The sequence below is a fragment of the Protopterus annectens genome, chromosome 8.part0 (assembly GCF_019279795.1).
Source record: "Protopterus annectens isolate FY-2018-M chromosome 8.part0, PAN1.0, whole genome shotgun sequence".
Taxonomy (NCBI): Eukaryota; Metazoa; Chordata; order Ceratodontiformes; family Protopteridae; genus Protopterus; species Protopterus annectens.
In genome coordinates this window covers 434,850,604-434,873,339 of record NC_056741.1, presented here as the reverse complement: position 1 = coordinate 434,873,339, position 22,736 = coordinate 434,850,604, and the positions used below count along the sequence as shown (strand labels likewise).

General features: G+C 41.5%; 1 protein-coding gene across 2 annotated transcripts in view; it reads right to left on the bottom strand.

The window, feature by feature from the left end:
* Positions 1-14,306: 14,306 nt before the first annotated feature.
* The window catches only part of LOC122808853 (protein S100-A10-like), a 50,626-nt gene continuing 42,196 nt past the window's right edge, over positions 14,307-22,736 (bottom strand). For both annotated transcript variants that reach the window (XM_044079951.1, XM_044079950.1), the window contains exon 3: positions 14,307-15,233. In XM_044079951.1, coding sequence (XP_043935886.1) covers positions 15,084-15,233 — 150 coding nt within the window. In that variant the 3' untranslated portion in view covers positions 14,307-15,083. The remainder of the gene's footprint in view (positions 15,234-22,736) is intronic.

Genomic DNA, 22,736 nt, shown 5'->3' with positions numbered 1-22,736 from the left:
TTAAGCAAAAGGTCTGAGAGGTAAAGTAAAATTGAGGAAATATCAGGCAAAAGAGGATCAGAACCTCGATCCTGCATCCAAATACAAAATCTTTTCCATTTAGAAGCATAAGATTTTCTAGTGCTAGGCCGCCTAGCTTCTAAAAGAACATCCAAAACTTGTTTGGGAAGAGAAGAAGGAATCAAAGGCCCTTGTAGAGCCAAGCTGCCAGGCAAAGGGTCTTGATTTGAGAGTGTAGCATCTGACCCTGATGCTGGGACAGAAGAGAAGGGATCAGAGGTAGAATCCATGGAGGTTCCAAGAATAGGTGTTTTAAAGTTGGATACCAAAATTGCCGAGGCCAATTTGGAGCTATCAAAATGATAATCTTGGGTTTGTCCGGTTTTATTTTCAGTAACACCCGAGGCAGAAGAGGAAGAGGAGGGAAGGCATATCCCGAAAGGTTCCTCCAGCTGAATGACAGGGCATCCACTTTCCAAGCTGTTTTGTGGAAGGACCTGGTGCAAAAGAGAGGCAACTGATGATTGAGATGGGATGCAAACAGATCTGAGGACAACCCCAAACTGCAGTAATCCTGCTGAATAAGTTGGGGTCCAGCATCCATTTGTCAGGATCCAAAAGGTTTCTGCTTAGGCTGTCTGCTAAAAGGTTCTGTTTTCCTGGAATGAATTGAGCTTGAAGATGCAGATTCAGATTTAGAGCTGTGTCCCATAAACTCATGGCTAGTCTGCAAAGGGGGTAAGAGTGAGAGCCCCCTTGCTTGTTTATGTACCACATGACTGTGGTATTGTCTGTACGAATCAGAAGAGGCCCTGGTTGCAAAAGATTCTGGAAGGCTAGAAGAGCATTTTGGACTGCCAACATTTCCTTCAAGTTGATGTGCCAGGGAAGATGCTTCTTTGTCCAAGAGCCCTGCTGGCAAATGTCTAGAAAATGAGCTCCCCAAGCATAATCCGAAGCGTCCGTGGTTATGATCTGAGAAGGTTGAGGCAGACGAAAGGGATTCCCTTCGTTTAAAGCACAACCCCTGGAACACCAAAGGAACTCTTTTTGGAGGCAGGGAATCAGTGGAATCATTGTGTCCAGACTGTGGCAATGCTGTGACCATACACTTTTTAGGTACCATTGAAGTTCTCTCATATGAAGCCTTGCATTTGGAATCAACAGGATGCAAGAAGCCATGTAGCCCAATGCCTGCAGGAATTTCCTTGCAGTGAGCTGAGTTAAAGTAGCCAAGGTTTTGAAAGTTGAGGCCAGTTGTAATCGTTTTTCTGGAGTGAGGAAGGCCCTTTGCAAGCTTGTGTTTAGAAGAGCTCCCAAAAAGATCATTTGCTGAGAGGGGATCAAGTGTGACTTTTTTGTGTTCACTGAAAATCCCAGTAGTAGGAGAAGACGTTGAACAAACTGCAGATGTTGAAGTAAAAGGTCTTTGCTGTCCACCTGAATAAGGCAGTCATCCAGATAGGGGTAAATTTGGATCCCTTGGAGTCTGCAATAAGCTATTACTGGAGCCAGACACTTGGTAAAAACTCTGGGAGCAGTAGATAAACCAAAGGGCAGTACAGAGAATTGAAAGTGCCTCGAACCTGCCTTGAATTTGAGGTATTTTCTGTATTCCTGCCTGATGGGAATGTGTAAGTAGGCTTCCTTTAAGTCCAATGTCACCATCCAAGCATCTTGGGAGAGCATGGGAAGAAGTTGTTGTAGAGTAAGTATCTTGAATTTTGGAATTTCCAGAAAGGTGTTTAATACTGAAAGGTCCAGAATAGGTTTCCATGAGTTTTGTTTTCTTGGGACCAGAAATAGTCTTGAGTAAAAACCTTTTCCCATCTCTGAAAGTGGAACAGGTTCTATGGCTCTCATGGCCAATAGAGCGTCCATTTGATTTAAGGCCTCTGACCACTGATGTTTTGGCAGATCCGGCCAACCGGTAGACCTTGGCAGAGTATGAAAGTGGAATTTGTAACCTCTTAAAATCACATCTAAAACCCATTTGTCTTGGGTAATACGAGTCCAATTGTGGTAGAAGAGAGAAAGTTTTCCTCCAAGAGGGGCTTCCAGGCAAGGAGGACCTGTAGCCCAACAGAGAGAGTCATTGGGTCTGCTTCCTTTGTGATTGGGATCTGTCTTCTCCCCTTCTAGGTGATGAAGCAGTCCATTGTCTGGACCTGTAAGAGGCCCGAGCCTGATCCCGACCACTGGAGCGTCTATATCTTCCCCTTTGAGGCCTGTCAGATGTGGGAAAGGACCAATTTTTGGAGGGCCAATTTCTAGAAAATCTAGGAGGCTAAACTTGTAAGAAATCTTTAACAGTCTGCATAGATTTCACTTTATCCTCCATCTTTTTAATAACCTCCTCAGCCTTAGATCCAAACAAAACATCATGCTGAACAGGTGCATCTAACAATTAACAATTTAGCCTTAACTTGCTCAGGTAAATTCTGCTCTCGAAGCCAAGCATGTCTCCTGATAACAGTACCAGAGGCTGCGGCCCTACAAGAAGCCTCAAAAGCATCAAAACCACAATGTAAACTATGTTTGCTAACTTGTTCAGTTGCATGCAATACATCCTGTAATTCCTTGAAAGTTTTTGCTTTAAAACAGACAAAAGAAATTGCTGATACTTGAACATATGAAACTGGCAATTTAAAGCTCTAATAGAAAGAGTAGCAGAAGTATACCTTTTTGCCCCATCTGTCCAAGGCACAAGAATCCTTTTCAGAGGGAATAGGATTTTTAGATGAAGCGGCCTTAGCAGCCTTGGAACCCTGAGAAATAGTTTCAGGATCTGCAGAAGGGTTCTTGAACAAAAATTGATGGGAATCAGGGACTCTGTAAAATATATCCGGCTTAGAAGGAGCAGGCGGAAAAGAATCAGGATTCAGGTTAGCTTCAGAGAAAGCATCATCCACAATATCAAGAACAGGAGGAATAGCCAAAGGTCTGTGTTGAGGGAGAAGGAGAAATTCCCCAAGTCTCTTCTTGGAAGCGGAATAATCCTGACCTTCCCAATGAAAATGCTCTCATCTCATGCAAGGTTTCCCCAAAAGAAAAATCTTCAGGGGGAGAAGCAGAGGGAATAGAGTCCTCTGCATCAGAATCCTCATGAGGAGGAAAAGAATAATCCTGGTCAGAGGAAGAGACTGAAGACACAGAAGCCTGATCAGAGGAATCATAAGGAATATCCTGTCTAGGCCTTTTTTCAGGAGGGGGGTGAGAACCCCTAATCATAGTAAGCAAATCTTCAGCCATCCTTAATAATTGCTTCTGGGTCTTGGGAGCTGAATCCGAAGAAGCTTGAGAAGAAACCCTTGGCTTAACAGGAGTCTTTGACTTTGCCTTTGTCTTGGTAGTAATAGTGATATGAGAAGGCCTGAAAACCCCTTCAGAAGCCGGTACTTGCACAGCGGTTCTGGACCCATCTGAAGGAGTGATGTCCGAAGGTCCTGCAGCAGATAAAATACTGGGCCTAGTTGGCTCCCCATGGGAGTCCGTGTCGGCCATCGGTTCCGAAGTGGCTGATGACAGGGGCTGCAAAAGCGCCTCACTGACGACCGCCGAACCCGAAGCTGGCTCCGGCTGCAAAGTATCCTGTTTGGACCTCGGAGGCCTGTCCTTGTCCTTGCGTTTTTTGTGAATTCCGGTTGTTGGTAAAGTATCCGACAACATCCTATAATTGAACCGTCTACCGAAATAATTCAAGGCCCAATCGTACCTACGCTTAATAGTGCGAGAATTAAACCTGGCACAAAACCGACAGCAAGAAACGCCGTGGTCAGGGCCTAAGCAAGGAAGACAGTAAGAGTGGAAATCTTTATGAGGTATTTGTTTTCCACACGATATACAATTATTAACTTTTTCTGACATCGGAGGAGCAAGAAAAAAGTTTCCCCAACGGAGTACTTAGCTTGAGAAGAGAAGAAGACGACTTCGGACCGACGACAATCAAAGCACGTTGTCCAGAATCCTCCAACCAACAACTTGCGAGCTGCTTTCCACCGCACGGCAAGAAAGACTGGAGAAGATGGCGTCGGCTGTCAGCTTTATACTTCTACATTCTGACGTCAGGGTACTTGCTGGTACAGCCGACGCCGGACCCAGACTTTGGAATTCTGGCTGACCTCAGGCTGCCTGCCGGCAGGATCACCCTACAGTTATGACTGCAACAGTGAAACACGAAGAACATCTGAAAATGCAAGAGTCCCATTTCTTAATATCCGGTTCAAAAGACTGAGTCTGGCCTATGTGCATGAAATTCAGACTTATTTCTCAGACATTTAGAATAAAATACATGCCTCAAGGCTGTGACAGTAGCTACATTCACAAAACGTGATACTTTGTTACACTGTTACAACATGTTTATTGTACATCCCTTTCAGATATTGTGGAACTATTATCTATCCTCTATATGATGCGGTTATTTCCAGCACCTCACCACTCAACATACAGCCTTTATTCAGATATACAACTACCAACCAAAGGAATACTCCAATTGTCACAGTGATGAGTGCTGTCTTTTTCTTGTAACCACTGGAAAAAAATGAAAAAAAAAAAAAAAAGCAGAACATAAATCAGGTATGCATTCAATTAGTTTCTGCTCAGTTAGCAAAACCAGTGGTTGAGAGATAAAGGCAGTACTGGTTACAAAGTAAAACCTAAAAGACATGGGAATCACTTACTGACAGTGTGTGAAATGTTATGGAAGTTAGAAATTTCCTTTTTACCAAAATGTTATGTACTAATTGTCAGCTTGAGTAAAAATTTCCTTGACAAATATGCTAATCCAGAGTTCTTCACCAAACTGAAGCAGCTGCCATGCCTCTGTGATTTACTACTTTCTGAAAGTGCGACATAGCAGTTGTTACTAGAAGAAAACACAGCAAAGACAAACAAACAAGTTACATACTTTCCATAAGATGTGTCATCTTAATCAGTCCTCAAACCTGTGGTCTATCAGATCAGAATCCAGCCCTTTCAGAATCTTCAGCACATGAGCTCCGCTTCTTCTACCCACAATACCCTCCCTCATCAGCATCTCCTCAGATTAAGTTTGCCCCACAGCTGTCCCTAGAATTATAACACACAAAGTGATCATTCTGCAAGAAATAGAGGGCAATAAAATAACATCTTACACACAGATTCAAAGCCCAACCACAAGGCTTGTCAGGAGCAACTCACTAAAGGTGACAATTTGAAGGGGGCACAGAAGGAGGCATGCTTAAAAAGGATGGAATTAGACAACGCAGATCTATCTTTATGAGGTGAACATAATGTTTATAACTGATGTTCTCTTCTATCCATTCTCAACTTGTGATACAAAGTCCCCAGCCAATGAAGAAGAAAAAAAAAAAAAGGTAGCCCTAGGAGAGAACATTCCACAAAACTGTAGAACCAAAAGAAAACCTAGACTGAATGTCCAGTTTGCAATGGGATACAGAAGTAGCAGTGTTACACCAAGCAAGCTACACAAATGACATCAATGGAAGCCCACTGCTCTATTGGAATGACCCGAATTCTTCTCAGGTAAAGAAATTCCTTTCAGGGTATATGCAATGATGTTATAAGTGGAAAGCCATCTCAATAAGTTCAGTTTGGAAACAAACTTACCTAGTCTTGATTTTGAAAAGGAGACAAAAAGATGGTCAGATTTTCTGAAACTTCTGGCTCTGTTCATATAGAATGTAAGCTATCTACGAAAATCCAAACAATGTAGTAAATACTCAAATTTGTTACTGAAATTTGGAAAGACCAATAAATTAATGGACTGGTTCAGACTGGACTATGAAGCAACCTTTGAAAGAAAGGAATGGCTTGTTCTCAATGTAATCCTTGGTTTATGAAACATCAAATCAGGAAGAAGTGCTTGCAGTTACCATTAAAATTAGTTTTCTATGAACAAAAAAATTTAAATACACTGTTGCTGCTGGTTCAAAAAGAGATCTTGTGAACTTGCAATAGCAAAGAAAGGACCCAAGGAGGCACTAGATCACAAACAGATGGATGCAATAAAAACACACCCCTTAAAAAAACTTGAGAACCGCCAAAGTGGTATTATCTATTCCAGTGTGAAAGGTGGAAATGGCAACTAGCTCCACTTGAATCATAGAATAGACAAGATCAGAAAGACCAGCCAAGAAGGCTAGAATATCAGCTAAGGATGCCGATAAGGAATATAAGCACTGGCAGAAGTCCAAATAGAGAAACACTTCCATTTACTTCTGTAAATCTTCCTAGCAGAAAGTTTCTAATAAGAAGAAATCATGTGAACAACTCTCTCACAGGGTTGTGGATTTCTGGCTATCAGAATTGAAGGAACCATGCAGCTAGCTTAAAGGAGTATATGTTTAGAGGAAGTAGCCCTGAAGGATGAGTGGATGGGAAATAGAAAATTCACCCTGGGGATCAGTCCAGTGGCTCTACTTGACAGAGGCACTGGGAACCAAGGTCAGGTGGAACGATGTCAGGGTAATCCTATGGGCTAGGTTTGTAAAGGCTCCAGGGCCATTAGCCTAGTACACACCTATGAGAAATGAGACCTGGAAAAGGATCTAGCACCTAGGATAGGTGAAGTAGGTGAGGCCAAAGGAAGGAGAACCATGCATGGGGTAATGAGAATTACTGGCAGTCTACAACAGGCTGCCTTCTGAAGAACTACAATGGTCAGAGAAGTTGGGGGATAGGTATAAAGAAGCCCCAGGGGACCAAGTATGCAGCACAGCATCTCTCAGTGAATCTCTCTCTGAAGAGATCAGGGCATAAAAACTTCTGTGTAGGACAGGGAAGCAAACAGGTCACAGCAGGGGGTGCCCCAGAGGTTGAAAACTTGGGCCACTAGGTCCTGGATTCTGGGACCACTTGTGAGACAGCAGAATGTTCCTGTTTAAACTGTGTGCTAGGATGTTGGATTTACTTGGGATGTGCACTGAGATCAGAAATTGCTGAGAGAACATTGCCCATTACCAAACCTTTATATCCTCTCAGCACAGGGGATAGGACAGTTCAGATACTACACAATTAAACACAGTGTGACCCAGACCACCAGGAAAGCCAAAAATGAAAGGCAGTTGATAGTAGTTCTAGAAAACTTGTAGCGCTATAATTTAACAACGGATAAAAAAAAAACTACATAACACACAGTAGTTAAGCATTTTCATCCAGTAAGCTGCAACAAAGACTTCAGTAGAAGCTGGCTCAAGCTAAAAACCTCACCTCCTCAGTTCTAATTAAAATTTAAAGGGACAGATACCTGACCAAAACGAACACACTGCATAACTTTAGTGAAACACAAAGGAATCAAAACAGAATCAAAATTAATAACTGCAAAAACTAATGAATTACTAGGAATAAGATATTAAATTTTTTAAAAATGGGTTAAACAAAGCCAGTTGTTGTAAACAACAATGTAAATCCAGAACTACCTTACTTCTTATACCTTCAGACTCTATTTTTTTTTTTTAAATAATTTAGTAATTTATTTGCCAGGCATGGTTTTAAGACCATGGCTATTGATTAAAAGGAACAAATTTTACATTGGGAGGCTGAAGGAAGAAGTTGGTGCCTTGGATGTTAAAATCAAAAATGATTTATTGTTGCTGTCCTATTGAGTAAGAATCACTTTTCAACAAGCTAGACAAACAAATGAATTTGCTTAAAAATGGAAAATATAAAAAAATATTATGAGGGACCTAAAACAATATGAAACCAGGACAGCATATAACATCAGGGGGTCCTTTACTTCCAACACGCCTGGCACCCAGATGAATGTTTATGATACCTGGGGATGATGTTGTGACAGTTTGGAACTCTGATGGTGACAACATTCCTGGTGAAACTCTCGAGACATAAAACAAAAGATTTCCCTATGGATTTTCAGATACCTTGGAGATCGCAAAGGATAGCAAATTGGAACAGGAAGTGGAATCACAGAAACTACCAGCATGAGAAGAAAAGTTGGAACAACTGGTGAAGGTAGCACCTTTAGAGGATGGTGCAACCATAGTGAGTTCTGTTATTAATATTACTGATATCATTTTTGAACACAATGGACACAAGATATTTAACTACAGCCACTTGGATATTACACTGGGTCATTTTTCCTTATTGGAAAAAAGGGTGCACCTTTATACCAAGTCAGACATTTGACAGATACCCTTACAGAATTAAAGATTTTCTCAAGAAAATTAAATTTAGCCATCATATTTGAAGGGTAGTTGGCACATAAAACAACTTCATCCTATAAAAAAGGATTTTTGTGCCACCTATGCACCCCTTTATCCAGACTTTTGATAAAGCTTGTGAATTGGATTTATACCAGCTACAACTTTTCCTCTTATGGGAACTTAGTAGCTTAAGAAAAGGATGTTCTTCATTCCCTTCATAACAGGGTGATTTAGAGTGAATTAGAGTGATGAAACCTGATCAGGGTTGTGGCTGCACAGTTATTTTTCATACGACTGATTGTATTGGTAAAATGTTTAACATGCTTCAGTATTCCAACACACGTGTACAAATGTCTACTAAGGAGATAAATATTACGTACAGAAGAATCCATCTCTTATCTGCATGGCTTATTATTTCATTGAGTCATCAATGAGAATTTATTCACCTTCCTGAACAATACCATCCTGTCACTCCCTCAATCTTCAGGATATCAGAGATCCTCCCCAAGCCCAATCATGGTGGCTCAACAGTCCAAAACCTACACATTAGCTGCAGTTTTGGATCGTTCTCTCAAACACATATACTATACCACACCTCACCTATTAAAAGACTCATGGTACTTTTCAATACAATTCAAGCCACAACTATACAGCAACCACCTATGCTTTCTTAATGTGGACAAGGTAGACCTGCCCACTTGTATACCTCAAGATCTGGGGTTCACTTGTCCAATACACATTTCTCACAGAAAAGGACATTAGATTACTATCAGAACTTATGCACCGGGTTTGGGACAACAATTTTCTATTTTTCAAAGTGTGTTGAAAACGGACTCTGGGAGTTCCTATGGATGCAGCTTGCGCTCCACTGTTTGACATTTTTGTCCTGTACCATTGGGAGTCCTCTCGTTTTCAATAATCCTTTTTACGCCCATAGTAAACTTTACCTCAGATATTTTCATCCTGTGGGACGGTCCAGATGATATGATCATACAGTTTAACTATTTTAACTCCATAACAGAGGTTTTGAGGTTCACCTTTACAGTAAGGAGACTAACTACTTGGATGGGACCATTTATATTTAATATAAAACAAAATGCAGTTTTAGTTCCAATATTTACTGTAAACCCACATTTTGCAACCATTTGCATTTTTCCCACTTTCATCCTTATAAGCAAAAGGTGGGACTGGTCAGAGGGCAGGTTATGTATGATTTCGGACTATTACTTTAATACAGAAACTGGCAAACTTAAGAACACGTTTATGGATAAAGGATACCCAGCCCCTCTTATAGACAAAATCATTAAAGTGGTGGTGGAAGAGACCTTTAAGATTTTGACCAATATTGGGCACTCACCCTGACCACCAGATAACCATGGATACAAGACAGTTTGGTTGTAGCCATAACTCTTGGGACAGAGCTTTGGTGAGGAAACTGCAGGGGGTCATACACGAGATTACTATCATTCAAAACAGGCACATTTTGAAAACAAATGGTGACATCTTAAGTTGGGAAGAACATCAATGTTCATTTACAAGTCGGGTAGCAATCTGAAGAATCTATTTGAGAAAAAACAAATATCTACCCAAAAAATCCAAGACTCCCAGCCATAGGACCCACAAATGTGGGAGATGCCCATATTGTTCATATATTCTGGATTTAGCCTGCCTGGCTTTGGGCAACTATCTAGCTGACCAAATTCACTTCTGCAAACAAAATTGTAATACAAGCATAGTAGTTTATCTGGCTAAGTGTGAATCCTGTCCTCCCTTTTACATATACAAAATGAAAGCAACCAAAGGGAAAAAAAATCCACTCAGCAGTTAAAAAAATATTTAAGCACTTTTCATCCTGCGATGCACTAGAACTTCTTCAGATAAAAATCACACAGTGTAATGCCACGCTTTAAAACCAGTTTTACAATTACCATGTGTGTTTTTACTGAACCAATTACAACTACCTCCCTTAATTACCAGGTAAAATTAACCCTTTAATGTCGATTCCTTTTTTTTTTTAAGGATACAGCCACTGTGTACATAAGACATTTCTCTTATTAACATACAGATATTTTGTTAGAGCTAAATTATCTAGTCAAACTTTTTAACTTTAATATACATAAAATTGAACAAGTTTCATTAAACCTGGGGTGTTTGCATGTATTTGTACGTAACTGCCATACAAGCTCAAGTCTTTCTAGTACGAGTGTATCAGGCCCCCCTCTGTTATCTGATGTTACTTGATCAATGGCCCTAAATTTGAACTAGTGTTTTTTTTTTTTTTTTAATTTTCACATTCTGCCAGGAAATCATCTGTTGTCAGCATTCTAGTCACCCTAACCAGTTGACCTTTAACTACTGACAGTTTCTGGTGGTAGGGGTGGCAGCTAGAAAAATGAAAACATGTATTTGAATAGGCCTCTTTCCTAAAGATTTTTTTCTATATATCTACCATGAACTGTGTCTTTCTTCAACTCCGTGACCAAATATGCATTACTGTCTTGCTTGTAACAAAGTGAACTGAAAAAAATCTCTGGTGCTATTAAAATAACCAAGTCTTAGCTATTTTGTCATCCCCTTTAATGATGATAAAAATAGCATCCAAAAATAGTGTGTAAAATATCAGTCCACTAATCTGAGTGTTCTAATATATTCCTGTTTCCAGTATGCCATAACCAAGTTTGAAAAGTTGGTACCACATGGGAAACCATTCCAGGGCAGACTTCTTATAATTCAAAATTATGCCCAAGGACAGATCCAGCTGGAGCAAGGAAGGCACCCATAATCTAGTCAGGATTCAGACATCCTACCACAGAAGCAAGTAGAATGGACTGTACCATGACCAGCTGGAATTTGGTCTGGAAAAGTTGTTCAACTTGAGATCCAGAATGGGTCACTGTCCCTCCCCCCCTCTTTTGGAAAAAAAGGAAACTCAGACCCCAGATCCTCACTGGTCTGGTGGGGCCTCATAGGACACAGGTGATGAGCAAGTTTTGAATTTTTACTGCTGGCTCCCTTCTGGTGAGGTAGAAAATCTAGAAGGGATTTCTGGGGGTTTTGGACAGTGAACAAAAAGGTAATTCTATAACCTTTGTACAAGTCTCTCAACACCCATGTGTCTGATGTGACTACCTCCCAAGCTACTGGGTGGAGAGACAAATGAACCAACAATACACCAAAATCCAATGCAATTTCTTTACAAAGAAATAAAAAGAAAAAAAGTCACCAGCATATATATATATATATATATATATATATATATATATATATATATATATATATATATATATATATATATATATATATATATATTATATATACATATATACATACACACACACACTCAAATCTGAATTTCCTATAGACTTTGTTAGGTAGATGTACCAAAATACTCTCCTCAGATATGTCCTGGCGGCTGCCACAATTACAATAAAAAATATCCATGGCCAGACGCTTGTTCCTGTGGAGGTCTGTCCTTACAAGTGACAGAAACTTTATTGGGTTTTCTATGGATAAGTTTCATCATGCCTGGTTATCTCCAAGCCCCGAGACACCAGGTCTACAGGGGCATCCAGATGGGAACAACCAAAGATGTGGATGGACCTGCACCAAAGGCCTCAAGAAACACAAAGTTCTCCATGAAAGGAGCTTTTGTGGTCCACCCTCCCATGCTGTTAACAATTCAAGCAGTTACCAAAGGAGGCTTTGTTGTACAGGATGGATTAGGAGAGACTTCCACTATACAGAGGCAGAGTATTTGAGGGATTCCTCAGTGGAATCCACGTGCTTCTTCTTGCACCTATTCTTTCCATGCACCTCTCAAATGAAGAGTGAGAAGGCAAGACATGGATGTTGGGGAGACTGGCAACCTAAACACACAGGTAGTCTCAGACACAACTGATGTTTATCTGCACTCAAGAAAAAAATGGAAGCCAGAATGACAGACTAAAAAAAAAAACAGTACGTCAAGCTGTGTGGGCCCATTGTTAGGAACCCAAATGCTTTCATGTTAATGGCATATGAACTTAAGTTTAAACTCAAATATTTCTTCAGCTTAGTAGTTTTCATTGGACAATCCTCAACCAGCCCAGGCAAATGTAGGCGAACAAGGTTAAACTGGAAACCTCATGCAAGTGAGCTATAGATGGAAAGCCATTTCTGTAACCTCTCCATATATAAAAAATATGTCAGTCTACATCAAACTTTGCCTTTTTCAAACAAACCTTCACATTGAAATGGAACTTTTACTAATACTTTTCCCCCAACTAAATCTGGCTTGGTCAATAAGTACTACTAAAATAATCTTTCGGCTTTTCCCGGTTAGGGGTCGCCACAGCGGAACTCCGGTCCGCTAATGATTGGCAGTAGATTTTTACGTGCTGGCTTGCCGGGCCTAACGCACAACCTTCAACAAAGGAATGCCCATTCACGCATGTCGACACACAGAAGACACACTGAGAATCGAACGTGCAATGTCTAACTGTGAGGCAGCAATGCTACCACAGCACAATAAGTACTACTAATATTCTGAATTTAGGCATGGTCCACTCCTACAGTCTATCCATATGGCTAATAATTTGCAAGTTCTTCCACATATTTCTACCCCAGTGAAAATGTTTGTAGCTTAAACAACCATTAAAATAAATAAAGTAACCCGATGGTAGTTGCACACCACAAAAGATGAAACCCAAAACATGGTTCTAGGCACCATTTTCAAAGTTCAGAGACTGGTTAACTGCTTGATATAGTCCTTGCCGATTTTTTTTTTGTCTCAATAATTGTTCTATCCCATAATGCACTATAGGCCAAATGTCTTTCCTCCTTTACGAAACCTTAGATCCTACTCTCTTTTCTAGGAGCAGGGCCTTCTTTCTACATTGGCAGGCTGTCCTTAAATTGCACCTCTTGGCATAATATCCACACCATAAAGGGTGGGAGCCAGGAGGGAGACATCATTTATATGGCTAGTACAAGGATTTTACTATTATGCAAGGGGAAGGGGAATCCTAACTAGATTGAAACAGACATGAAATACTAGACTGCATCCAGCATGAGGCCCAGCACCAACACTTCTGTTGAATGCTTTGCAGTACCATTCCCCATTTTCTAGCGTGTGCACCAGACCACAGGCAGAATGCTCACTTTCATCTCACTTGCCTGGCCCTCTCAAACAAGCAAATAAACTCCACTCTACGCATTGAAATCCTACTCAAGAGCAGAATTCCTCTAGACTGTAAAGTAGTAGCAGTGATACATTTCTACTTTTATATTCAAAACCATATAGGTATAAGTCTTAGGAGATATGTGCCACTACTGAATGAAGAGTTTACCTGTTTTACAAAACAGACAGGGAAAAAAGTGCATTTATACTTTACTGCATGAGGTGGTGTGACAAGATGTTCATATTGACAATTCTAGGGCAAAAATAAAAATGCAAAGTTGTGATACAGCACTTATAATTTCTTTAAGCTAGCAGCTTACAATATTTTCAAGCACAACTTGACAATTTTCTCAATGCTGCACGAGTCATTTACACAACTCTGCAAAGTGGATTGGAGGACTGGCTTTCTAAAACAGCCCATGTACCAATTTATTAACTTGCGCTGCCTGTATTAAAATTAGACTGCCTCCTAAAACAAAGTGTAGGAAAACCAGAAACAAAAAGCATATGATTCTGCCAAAGTTACACCACTGCATTTATGCTGATAAACAGTTTGGTAATGTAGAAAATAAAAACTTGCAGTGATGCCATTTCTTCAAGGCTCCAACAGTGGTTTTGCATTACACAAGGTGGTTAACATCATTATGTGGTAAACATCTGCCCCTCATGTGCATCTTCGGTACACTTCACACGCTTCTATCTTCACTTGAGGTCTGCCTTTACAATCATGTGCTTGTATCGAGAAACAAACCAGTTAAAATTTATTTTGACATGTAAAAGTTAATTACCCCAAGTGGGCCATTAAGAGAAATGCACATCTGCCTATATTCTTGTACTTATTCATAATTTTAAATAAGTGCACACGCTGCAATCACAAAAAGACATAATACTGAATCCTTGGGTCTAAATGAACAAGACAGTCAGGAATCCTGCTGAGAATCACTTTCTGTATCTGTACTACATTCAATAAATGAAACAATTCATCCAAGTTACTTGACAAAAAAACTTTTATTAAGTTGGGACGTAACACTGACTGTTCAATATACAATCATCCCAGTCCCCCCCCCCCATTTCATTTACTAATGAAGACAGACTATCAAAGGGTGTCTCTAAATGTGTGGATGGAGAAGGGGTAGTCAAATACTTGCTCAGTCATAGCAGTATGTAAAAAAGGACTGAGGGAATCCAATTCAGAATTAGAACCTGAAATGAACTGGTACCAATATGAATTGCCAAACACACTTCCTGTTTCCATCTTGAGTCTGTATCTCCAACCATAGGCACTTCATCAGAAGTGGTAGAATAAGCTACCAGTTCTGCAATATAGCAAGCAGCAGCATTTCTCTGCTGATTAGAGGAAAGACTCATTTTCTTGCCTGGAGATGCCAAGACACACCCTATCATCACTAGAAATACTGTAAATGCACACTTTCATACTTAAAACTGGATTTGAGAATGAATGTCTCCCCAACCTTTATACATTTTCTTGTCAAGTCCTGACACACACTGTTATGTCTCTAAACAATTAAAAGGAAAAGGGTAATTTTCTAGGACAGAACAGGAGAACATAAAAAATAATCCAGTTTAAACAAAGAACCAAATTGCGGTTTAAGGCAGAAATGCATCAACTCTTTTTTTTTTAAATATAAAAAAAAAAAAAAATTGCTGCAGAAGGTGCAGTGAAAACAGTTTCCATTTTTTTTTCTGCACCAGATACAAAGCTTGGCCTCTTCACCGGTGTTCTGTTAAGCAAGGCAGCTGTGCAATTAATGTCTGGGCTTCATGATGTGATGCATCTGGAAACAGCCATTAAGTAGGCCAGCCACAATTGCGAAATACTCCGAAAAATAAATCATGTCTTCATTTTTGTTATCGACATCTTTCAACAACCTCTTCAGTGTACCTGGGCATTGTTTCTACAGAAAAAAAAATCAGGAAGATGAGTTTGCTTTCAAGTATTTGTTTTCATCATCTGGTCAAAAGAAACTCAGGTCATAGACTAGGTTGGCTGGCTTTTGTAACACACATACTTTTATGAATAGATAAATTTGTAGTCATGACAACAGAGGAGTTACCACCAGCAACAGATGCAAGCATTACAATGATCTACACTTACCACTGAAGTCACACTACTTTCTTAAAACTAAAGCCGGTACAGTTTTACAATACTGATGTGGGTCATTTTTCAACTGCACAGCTCCATGATCTTAGGGTCATAGGTATATTATAGGCCAATGGCCAGAGCCTTTTACAAGTCTACCCTTGCAATCCATCCCAGTTGTGTTCATATGTATCATGAGCATTTATTAGGAGAGGGTATGTTAGGCAGACAGTTATGACAGAACTATTAGAGACATAGGGGCCAGACCCAGCCTGAATTTCAGATTTCCCATCCGTTAGTCAAGATTATGCTTAGGGATGGACTTTGCTTCACATGGATGGGAAGCCTGTTTCAGAGCATGGGATTCCTTTAAGACACCTACAGCAACATTTTTTTTTTTTTATGCTGGAAGTAAAATTTATATCCTTGGATGTAGCAGTTCTGATGCTGTTCATTTTGTGGATGTGAAAAAGGTCCATCAGAGCTGGATCCGAGGATGTCTTGCATTCCAGGCATAGATTGCTTCTCAGTAACCTGGGGTGACTGACTGTATTGATAGGGCTTTAAGGCTATCCATATAAAATAGTGTGTTTATACCCAGAATTCTCCTTATACAGAGCCTTTGTGGCATTCCAACTGCCAGGTACATGTAAAAGGGGGCATTATACTCAATGATGGGCTCTGATAAGGGCCAAATAAAGCAGCACTATGACTTTCTGGGAGCCGGCTGCCATGCCCTTACTTATAAGTTGAGTGACATAGAATGATTTTCTTACTACCCTGGCTACCATGTTGGCCAAATGCCAGATTACTGTCTACACTTGTTCTCAGATCCCAGACTACCTGATCAACTCTTAGGGATGTTTATCGAGTAGAGTAATTAGCCCTGAATACATTTAGTCAAATCTCAGTTAACACACACAAAAACACCAGTCACTAAATATGAACGATGGGGAGCAGAATTGGTTTGTTACGTTTCCGTAGAGGACAGATACTTTCATGTAGCAGTTCCTCCAACAACTGAACACTGCTCACTTTTCCCTCATACCTCACAAGAAAATGGGATACTGAATTGATGTTTAAGTTCACTACCCTTGAATCAATTAATAGCACTCTGGTGGTCTTGATGTCCTACTCTGCTTTACTCTCACACAGAAAGCAGACCACCACTTGGCATTTTGAGACAGTAGCACAACTGTTTTGCATTTATTGGCAAGCGTGACTACATGTAGAAAAGATGCCAATGTTTAAGCCAGAGGCTATAAATGCTCAGGTGGTCCAAGAGGAGGAACATCCACACAAGCCATCCAAGCTTCTCTAACAAACCTCATCCATGTGCCAGCACTTACCGTACAATATGCATCTCCATTTCCCCCATGCATGTAGTGATTCAGAGGTAGTAGGCATGTATTCAGTCCTGCTAGAATCCCAGGCCATTGTTAATCGAATGACAGATCACACCCTAATTTTGTACTCACCAGGCTGGATAAAGCAGGGTTGCTTTAAGATGCCTTTTCTGGTGCTAGAATCGGGAAAGTCACCAAGGTCCCGAGGCTGCTTTACTATTTCAAATTATATGGCCTTGATTTTTCCATGCTGGGGTAAATAAGGAAGATGAATACAAGGACACCACAGAGGTCACCTCCCAGCTCTGAGGGAGAGACAAGCCTAGTATTGGGCAGAACTCTGCTTTTAATCAATAATGCCTAAATTCAAAGAAAAACAAGAGCCTTCAATAACTGGCTGGTAAACTGGTGTCACACCGGGGGACTGAGCACTGGATTGCATGGGATGAAATGGTCAACAATCCTTCTTACTTCACTGTGAACAGTGTCCACTTTGATCAAATGCCATGGGATGGCAAGATTCAAACAATGACCAACTGCAGGCTCAGCCCAAGCTACATCATTAATGCAACAAAATCTATATCATGCCAATAACACTGGCTTGATTTAGCAAACAAATACATGGCGTTACATTTTTGGAATATAAAAGTAGGAACAGAGTTGGAGGAGTAGAAACTTATGGGCAGTAATACTTCAGTTAGGAGAGCAGAAAACAGCAAAAAGAAAGCAGGGACTAGATTACACAGACAGGGCTTAGAACAGCAATACTGCAGTAAGCTGAAACCCAGTTTTAAATCAGGTGGATCAGCTATGTCAGGTAAAGGTGCTAAGCAGTTGGAAGATCTTGGTTCAACCAGCATGTCCTTTAGATGACTAGTTGCAACCCTAAACATAGTACTGTTTTAGCTCAGCAGATCCTGTATTGGTGTCCTGCAGACCAAAAGAGTAGCAGAAAGGAGAAAGACAAGTACCTCCATTTACTATTTTTATCTTAAAACTGCTTACTGCACTTTATCTTAGTCATTTTTAAAGTTACTGCAATTATTTCAACTGCATTTACTGTTTGTTGGCTACACACTCGTGTGCTAGCCTGCTCTGTGCTTAAAGCAAATTTATTGTTATATTTATTACTGTTTTCATACAAAACAAAAAAAAAACTGGTTTGTTAGTTTTCCTGCCATTTTCTGTTACTAGATTCAGACCTGCTGAATTCAGGACTTCACTGGAGTTATGAGTTGCCCAGACCTTTCTGTGATAGAAGGAAGCTTTTCTGCTTATCAGTGGGAGTGGTAAGCACTGAGCAGCCTATCTACTGCTAGACGACTGGTTTCCAGCAATGAAATTGTACCTTATAGTCCATTTTGGGCTGCATTATTAAGTTTCTGCTTTTAAAAAAAAAAAAAAAAAAAAAAGTGTTTGCGCAATGCACAGCACCACTAAGCTAGACTTCCCATAGCAATTACTGTAGCACACAGACTGCTACCAGCACAACACACTCGTTTAGAGCCACATTACTTAACAAAATGGACATGCCTGGAGGGGTGTCCAAAGGTCAGTTCCCCGTGCTTTCTCCCATCAACCTGGTGAACCTGGGCATCCTGAGGCAATGCAGTAACTACCTCATGTACAATGACAGCTCTCGCCTCTTACCCCACAACACTCAGACTTGCGAGAGATGCACCTGATTGGAAGCCATGCACTCTCCAGCCAAGACTGGAATAGCCAGTCAAAAGAAAAGGTTAACACTAGCATCACACCACAAGAACATAGCAACATAGCCGCCTTCACAGAGACTCTCAATAAAAATCTACCCAGAGACCTCCAAGGCAGAAATGCACATAACCACTACACCACAGCAAAAACCAGGAGAGACACAGTGTACCACACAACCAAAGCCCCCAAGGCAAAACAGCTTACCAATACACTTCTTATAGGGGACTCAATAGTAAGGCACACTGATGTCCCACTCACGAGGTTGACTAAGAAGGTAATGGTCAGCTGCCTGTCAGGAACCAGGATACGCCACATAATGCACACTCGGGTCACTCCACAACAGGTACAGACATGACTCGTCATTGTCCATGCTGGTGTGAATGACCCGAGACACACCTCCCTGGATGAGACGGAGAGAGAGACTCTTGTATCATGTAGCCCAGGAAGGCATGACCCTATCTCTAAGTAGCATGCCCAGTGGACCAAATTACCACCGCAACAGCTACAAGCAAATATAATCCAAGGGTTATGCTACTCAACACCAGAAGTCTCAATCTCAAAATGCAGTCGTTTGAAGCACTTTTCAAATTGGAGAACATAGACATTTGTGCAGTAAAGGAGACCTGGTTCAAGGCAAGTGAAAGCACTCCTGCGCTACCAGGCTATAACTTATATCGGCCCCAAAACGTGGATTGAAGCCCTAAATGTGGTGGTTTCTCCACATTCACAAAAGATATTTACACCTCCAGGCTAGTTGCCCAACATAACACATCAGAGATACTCCAGATACAACTAACACTGGGCAAAACTGCAATCCAGGTTGTTGCCCACTATATATTCCCCACCATGCCCCAAGAATCAGACTCCACATTCCTAAAACCCTGAAATATATAAAAAAGGTACAACCCAACACCCTCATACTGGGTGACTAACTACCCCTCCATTAACTGGGAAAACTACTCAAGTACCAACACACTTGCTCAAAGTTTCCTGCAGTTCAGTTCCAATGACCTGGACCAGCTCATTCTTACCCCCACTAGGGGTAGCAACATCCTCGACCTGGTTATTAATAATATGAGCAACTGTTGCTCTACACCAATTGTCAACTCAGATCTGACCACAAGCTAGTCACCATGGATATACACATTCCATCCACACTGCCTGCAAAGGAAACCACCATAAAAAACGTCTTCAAAGCCAACTTTGGGCTTCTAAAAAAAACTGAGGTGGCTAACTTTACATATCCCATTCAAATGGAAAATAAATGCAGGACTGCAGAATCATACTCCAAACACATACACAAATGCATAGAACAGGTCATTCCCAATAGAACCACGACGCTCTCCTCCAAAAAAAGGAAGCCAATCTGGTGGTCCCCTGCAATCAACAAACTCTACAACAGAAGGAAGAAACTGTTGCAGGACAAGGCAAAGCCCCAAGACTGGAAAACTCCCTTGACAGCCTTAATAAAAAGCTGAGATCCCTCATCAAATCCTCTAAAGTTAGCTACGAAAACAATTGCAATGGATACTAAAGACAACCACAAGGCCTTCTATAGTTATGTCAAAAATCTACAAGGCAAACTCCTACACTGAGCCAACAGACTTTGCCAATATACTGGCTGACCGACTCAGTGCCAAATTTACCACCCTCTCAGCTTCTAAAGGGCCAATCACTATACTGAAGGAATGCCAAGTACCCAATATTACAACTGCACAGGTTAAAATCTCACTGTCCAAGGCCAAGAATACAGCTTCCATGGGACCCAATAACATCCCGGGCTGTGTTCTACATGAATTGCAAAATTAACTGGCATCACACCCGAGTGTCCTGTTCAATCACAGCCTCATTTCAGGCTTTGTCCCCGCTGAATGGTGCACTGCTACAGTCATTCCCCTCCACAAAAGGGTGTGTGACTACGGACCCTAGGAACTACCACCCCATTAGCCTGACAAGTCTGGTATAAAGGCTATGGAGCGTATCATCACGGACCTAATAAGGACATAGGGAATCTCCAGACTCTTGACCCCACGCAGTTTGGATTCAAGGGTAGATCTGGTCTGCTCAACCTGATGGATTTATAGTCTATTAACAGAGCTGTGGACAAAGGAAAGGTAGTTCACACAGCCTACCTTGATCCGGCCAGAGCCTTCAATACAATTCCTCACTCAGGAATCATTAGGTAGGTAGGTACTCGGCTATCAGCCCAAGGGCCTATGCAAGCCTAGCCAGCAAGGTTCCATAGCTTACGCCACCAAAGAAAGTTATTTTACTGTGCCACTGTCGAGCAGAGACGGAAGTGATCCCCGGGGTGTATTTCCTATTTCCCATCCACTCAAGATTTTTCTTGAAGAGTGCTAATGAAGAACTTTGCTTGACATAGATGGGTAGCTTGTTCCAGAGTATAGGAAGTCTCTGGGAGAGAGATCTATCCCTCCAGCATGTCCTGTTTATTGTGGTGACAAGGTTTAGGTCCCTAGAGCATGTAGCTCGGAGGGATTGGGATTTCTTTAAGTGTAGCATGTCCAACAGCTCTGGGTTTGACATAGCTTTATATGTTAGGTAGAGATCACCTCAAAGTAGGTGATATGCTACGGAGTAAAGCTGGAATTTTTTTTGATGCAGTCAGTGTAGGGCATTTGTCTGAGGCCAGTAAACCTCTTTGTAAGGTACTTCTGTGGCCTTTCCAGCTGCTGCAGAAGTCTTGTGAAGTACATTCCAAAAGAGGCGTTGTACTCTATAATGGGTCTAATGAGTGACGAGTAGGAGGGAACAATAACCTCTTTTTTCCTGGATGAGAACCCTTTTAAGATTAGGTGTGCCATGTAGAAGGACTTCCTGACTACTGTGGCGATGTGACTATCAAAGGAGAGACTACTGTCCACCTGGGTCCCAAGGTCTCTTATCACGCATTCGGTGTTAAGTAGATTGCTGCCTATGTAGTAGTTAATGGGTACAGAGTTTTTACCAAAGGGAATGACACTGCACTTTTTGGCATGGAGCTCAAGGCCATGGCTCTTGACACCAGGCATCTGTTTCAGTGAGGCCCTTCTGTAGGATGTCCACATCATTTGGGGACTTGACTATGGCTCCTAGTTTGCAGTCATCTGCGAACTTCGTTAGCCAGAGGCCTTGCGTTAGCCTGTACTTCAGAGAAGTAGACAACAAGCAGGAGAGGTCCTAGGAGAGGTCCCAGAACAGAACCCTGTGGTACTCCACTTGTCACTGCTTTGAGGTCAGATTTGGAGTCTGCAACTTTTACAGTGTGGGTTCTGTCAGTGAGCCAGTTGGCAACCCACCTTGTGACGTAGGGATTTATACCTAGTTTAGTGAGTTTAGCTATAATCCCCGAATGGGGGATGGTGTCGAAATTCTTAGCAAGGTCAAGATAGTCTGTGTGAACCACCTTACCCTCATCCACGGTTTTGGTGACTGCCTCAAAGAAGTCGATCAGGTTCAGGAGGCATGATCTGCCTTTCACAAACCCAAACTGGGTGGGATCCAGAGTTTGGAGGTTACCAATGTCTTTGTTTAGGAGTTCCATGAAGATGCATTCCATGGCCTTGCAGACCTGGCTCATCAGGCTAATAGGTCGATATTTCCAAGGATCAGTGGTGGCTTTCCCTTTGTGGAGTGGGATAACTGCTGCTGTGCACCATTCAGTGGGCACAAAGCCTGATGCGAGGCTATTATTGAACATGGTGCTTAAGTGGGGAGCCAGTTCATTCTGAAGTTAGTGTAAAACACAGCCTGGGATGTTGTCCGGGCCCATGGAAGCTGCGTTTTTGGCTTTAGAGAGTGCAGCTTTTACCTGCGTAGTTTATCATACATAAACTCACTAAATTAGGCAACAACCCCCATGTCACAAGGTGGGTTGCAAACTGGCTCACTGATAAACTCAGTGAAAGTAGCGGACTCCAAGTCAGACTACTGACCAGTCATGATTTGAGTCCCACAAGGTTCGGTCTTGGGTCCTCTCCTGTTTGGCATCTACTTTTCTGAAGTCCAGGCCAAATCCAAGTGACTCTGGCTGACCAAGTTTGCAGACAACTGCAAACTGGTAGCCATCATTAGCTCCCCAAATGATAGTGCCATTCTACAGAAAGGCATCACGGAGACCAATGACATTGCCTTAAGCTCAACACCAAATAAATGCATAGTCATCCCCTTTGGGAAGAAGGACACGGTACCCATGAACTACCACATCAATGGTAGTCCACTGAACACCGAAGGTGTCACAAGAGATCTGGTAACACAAG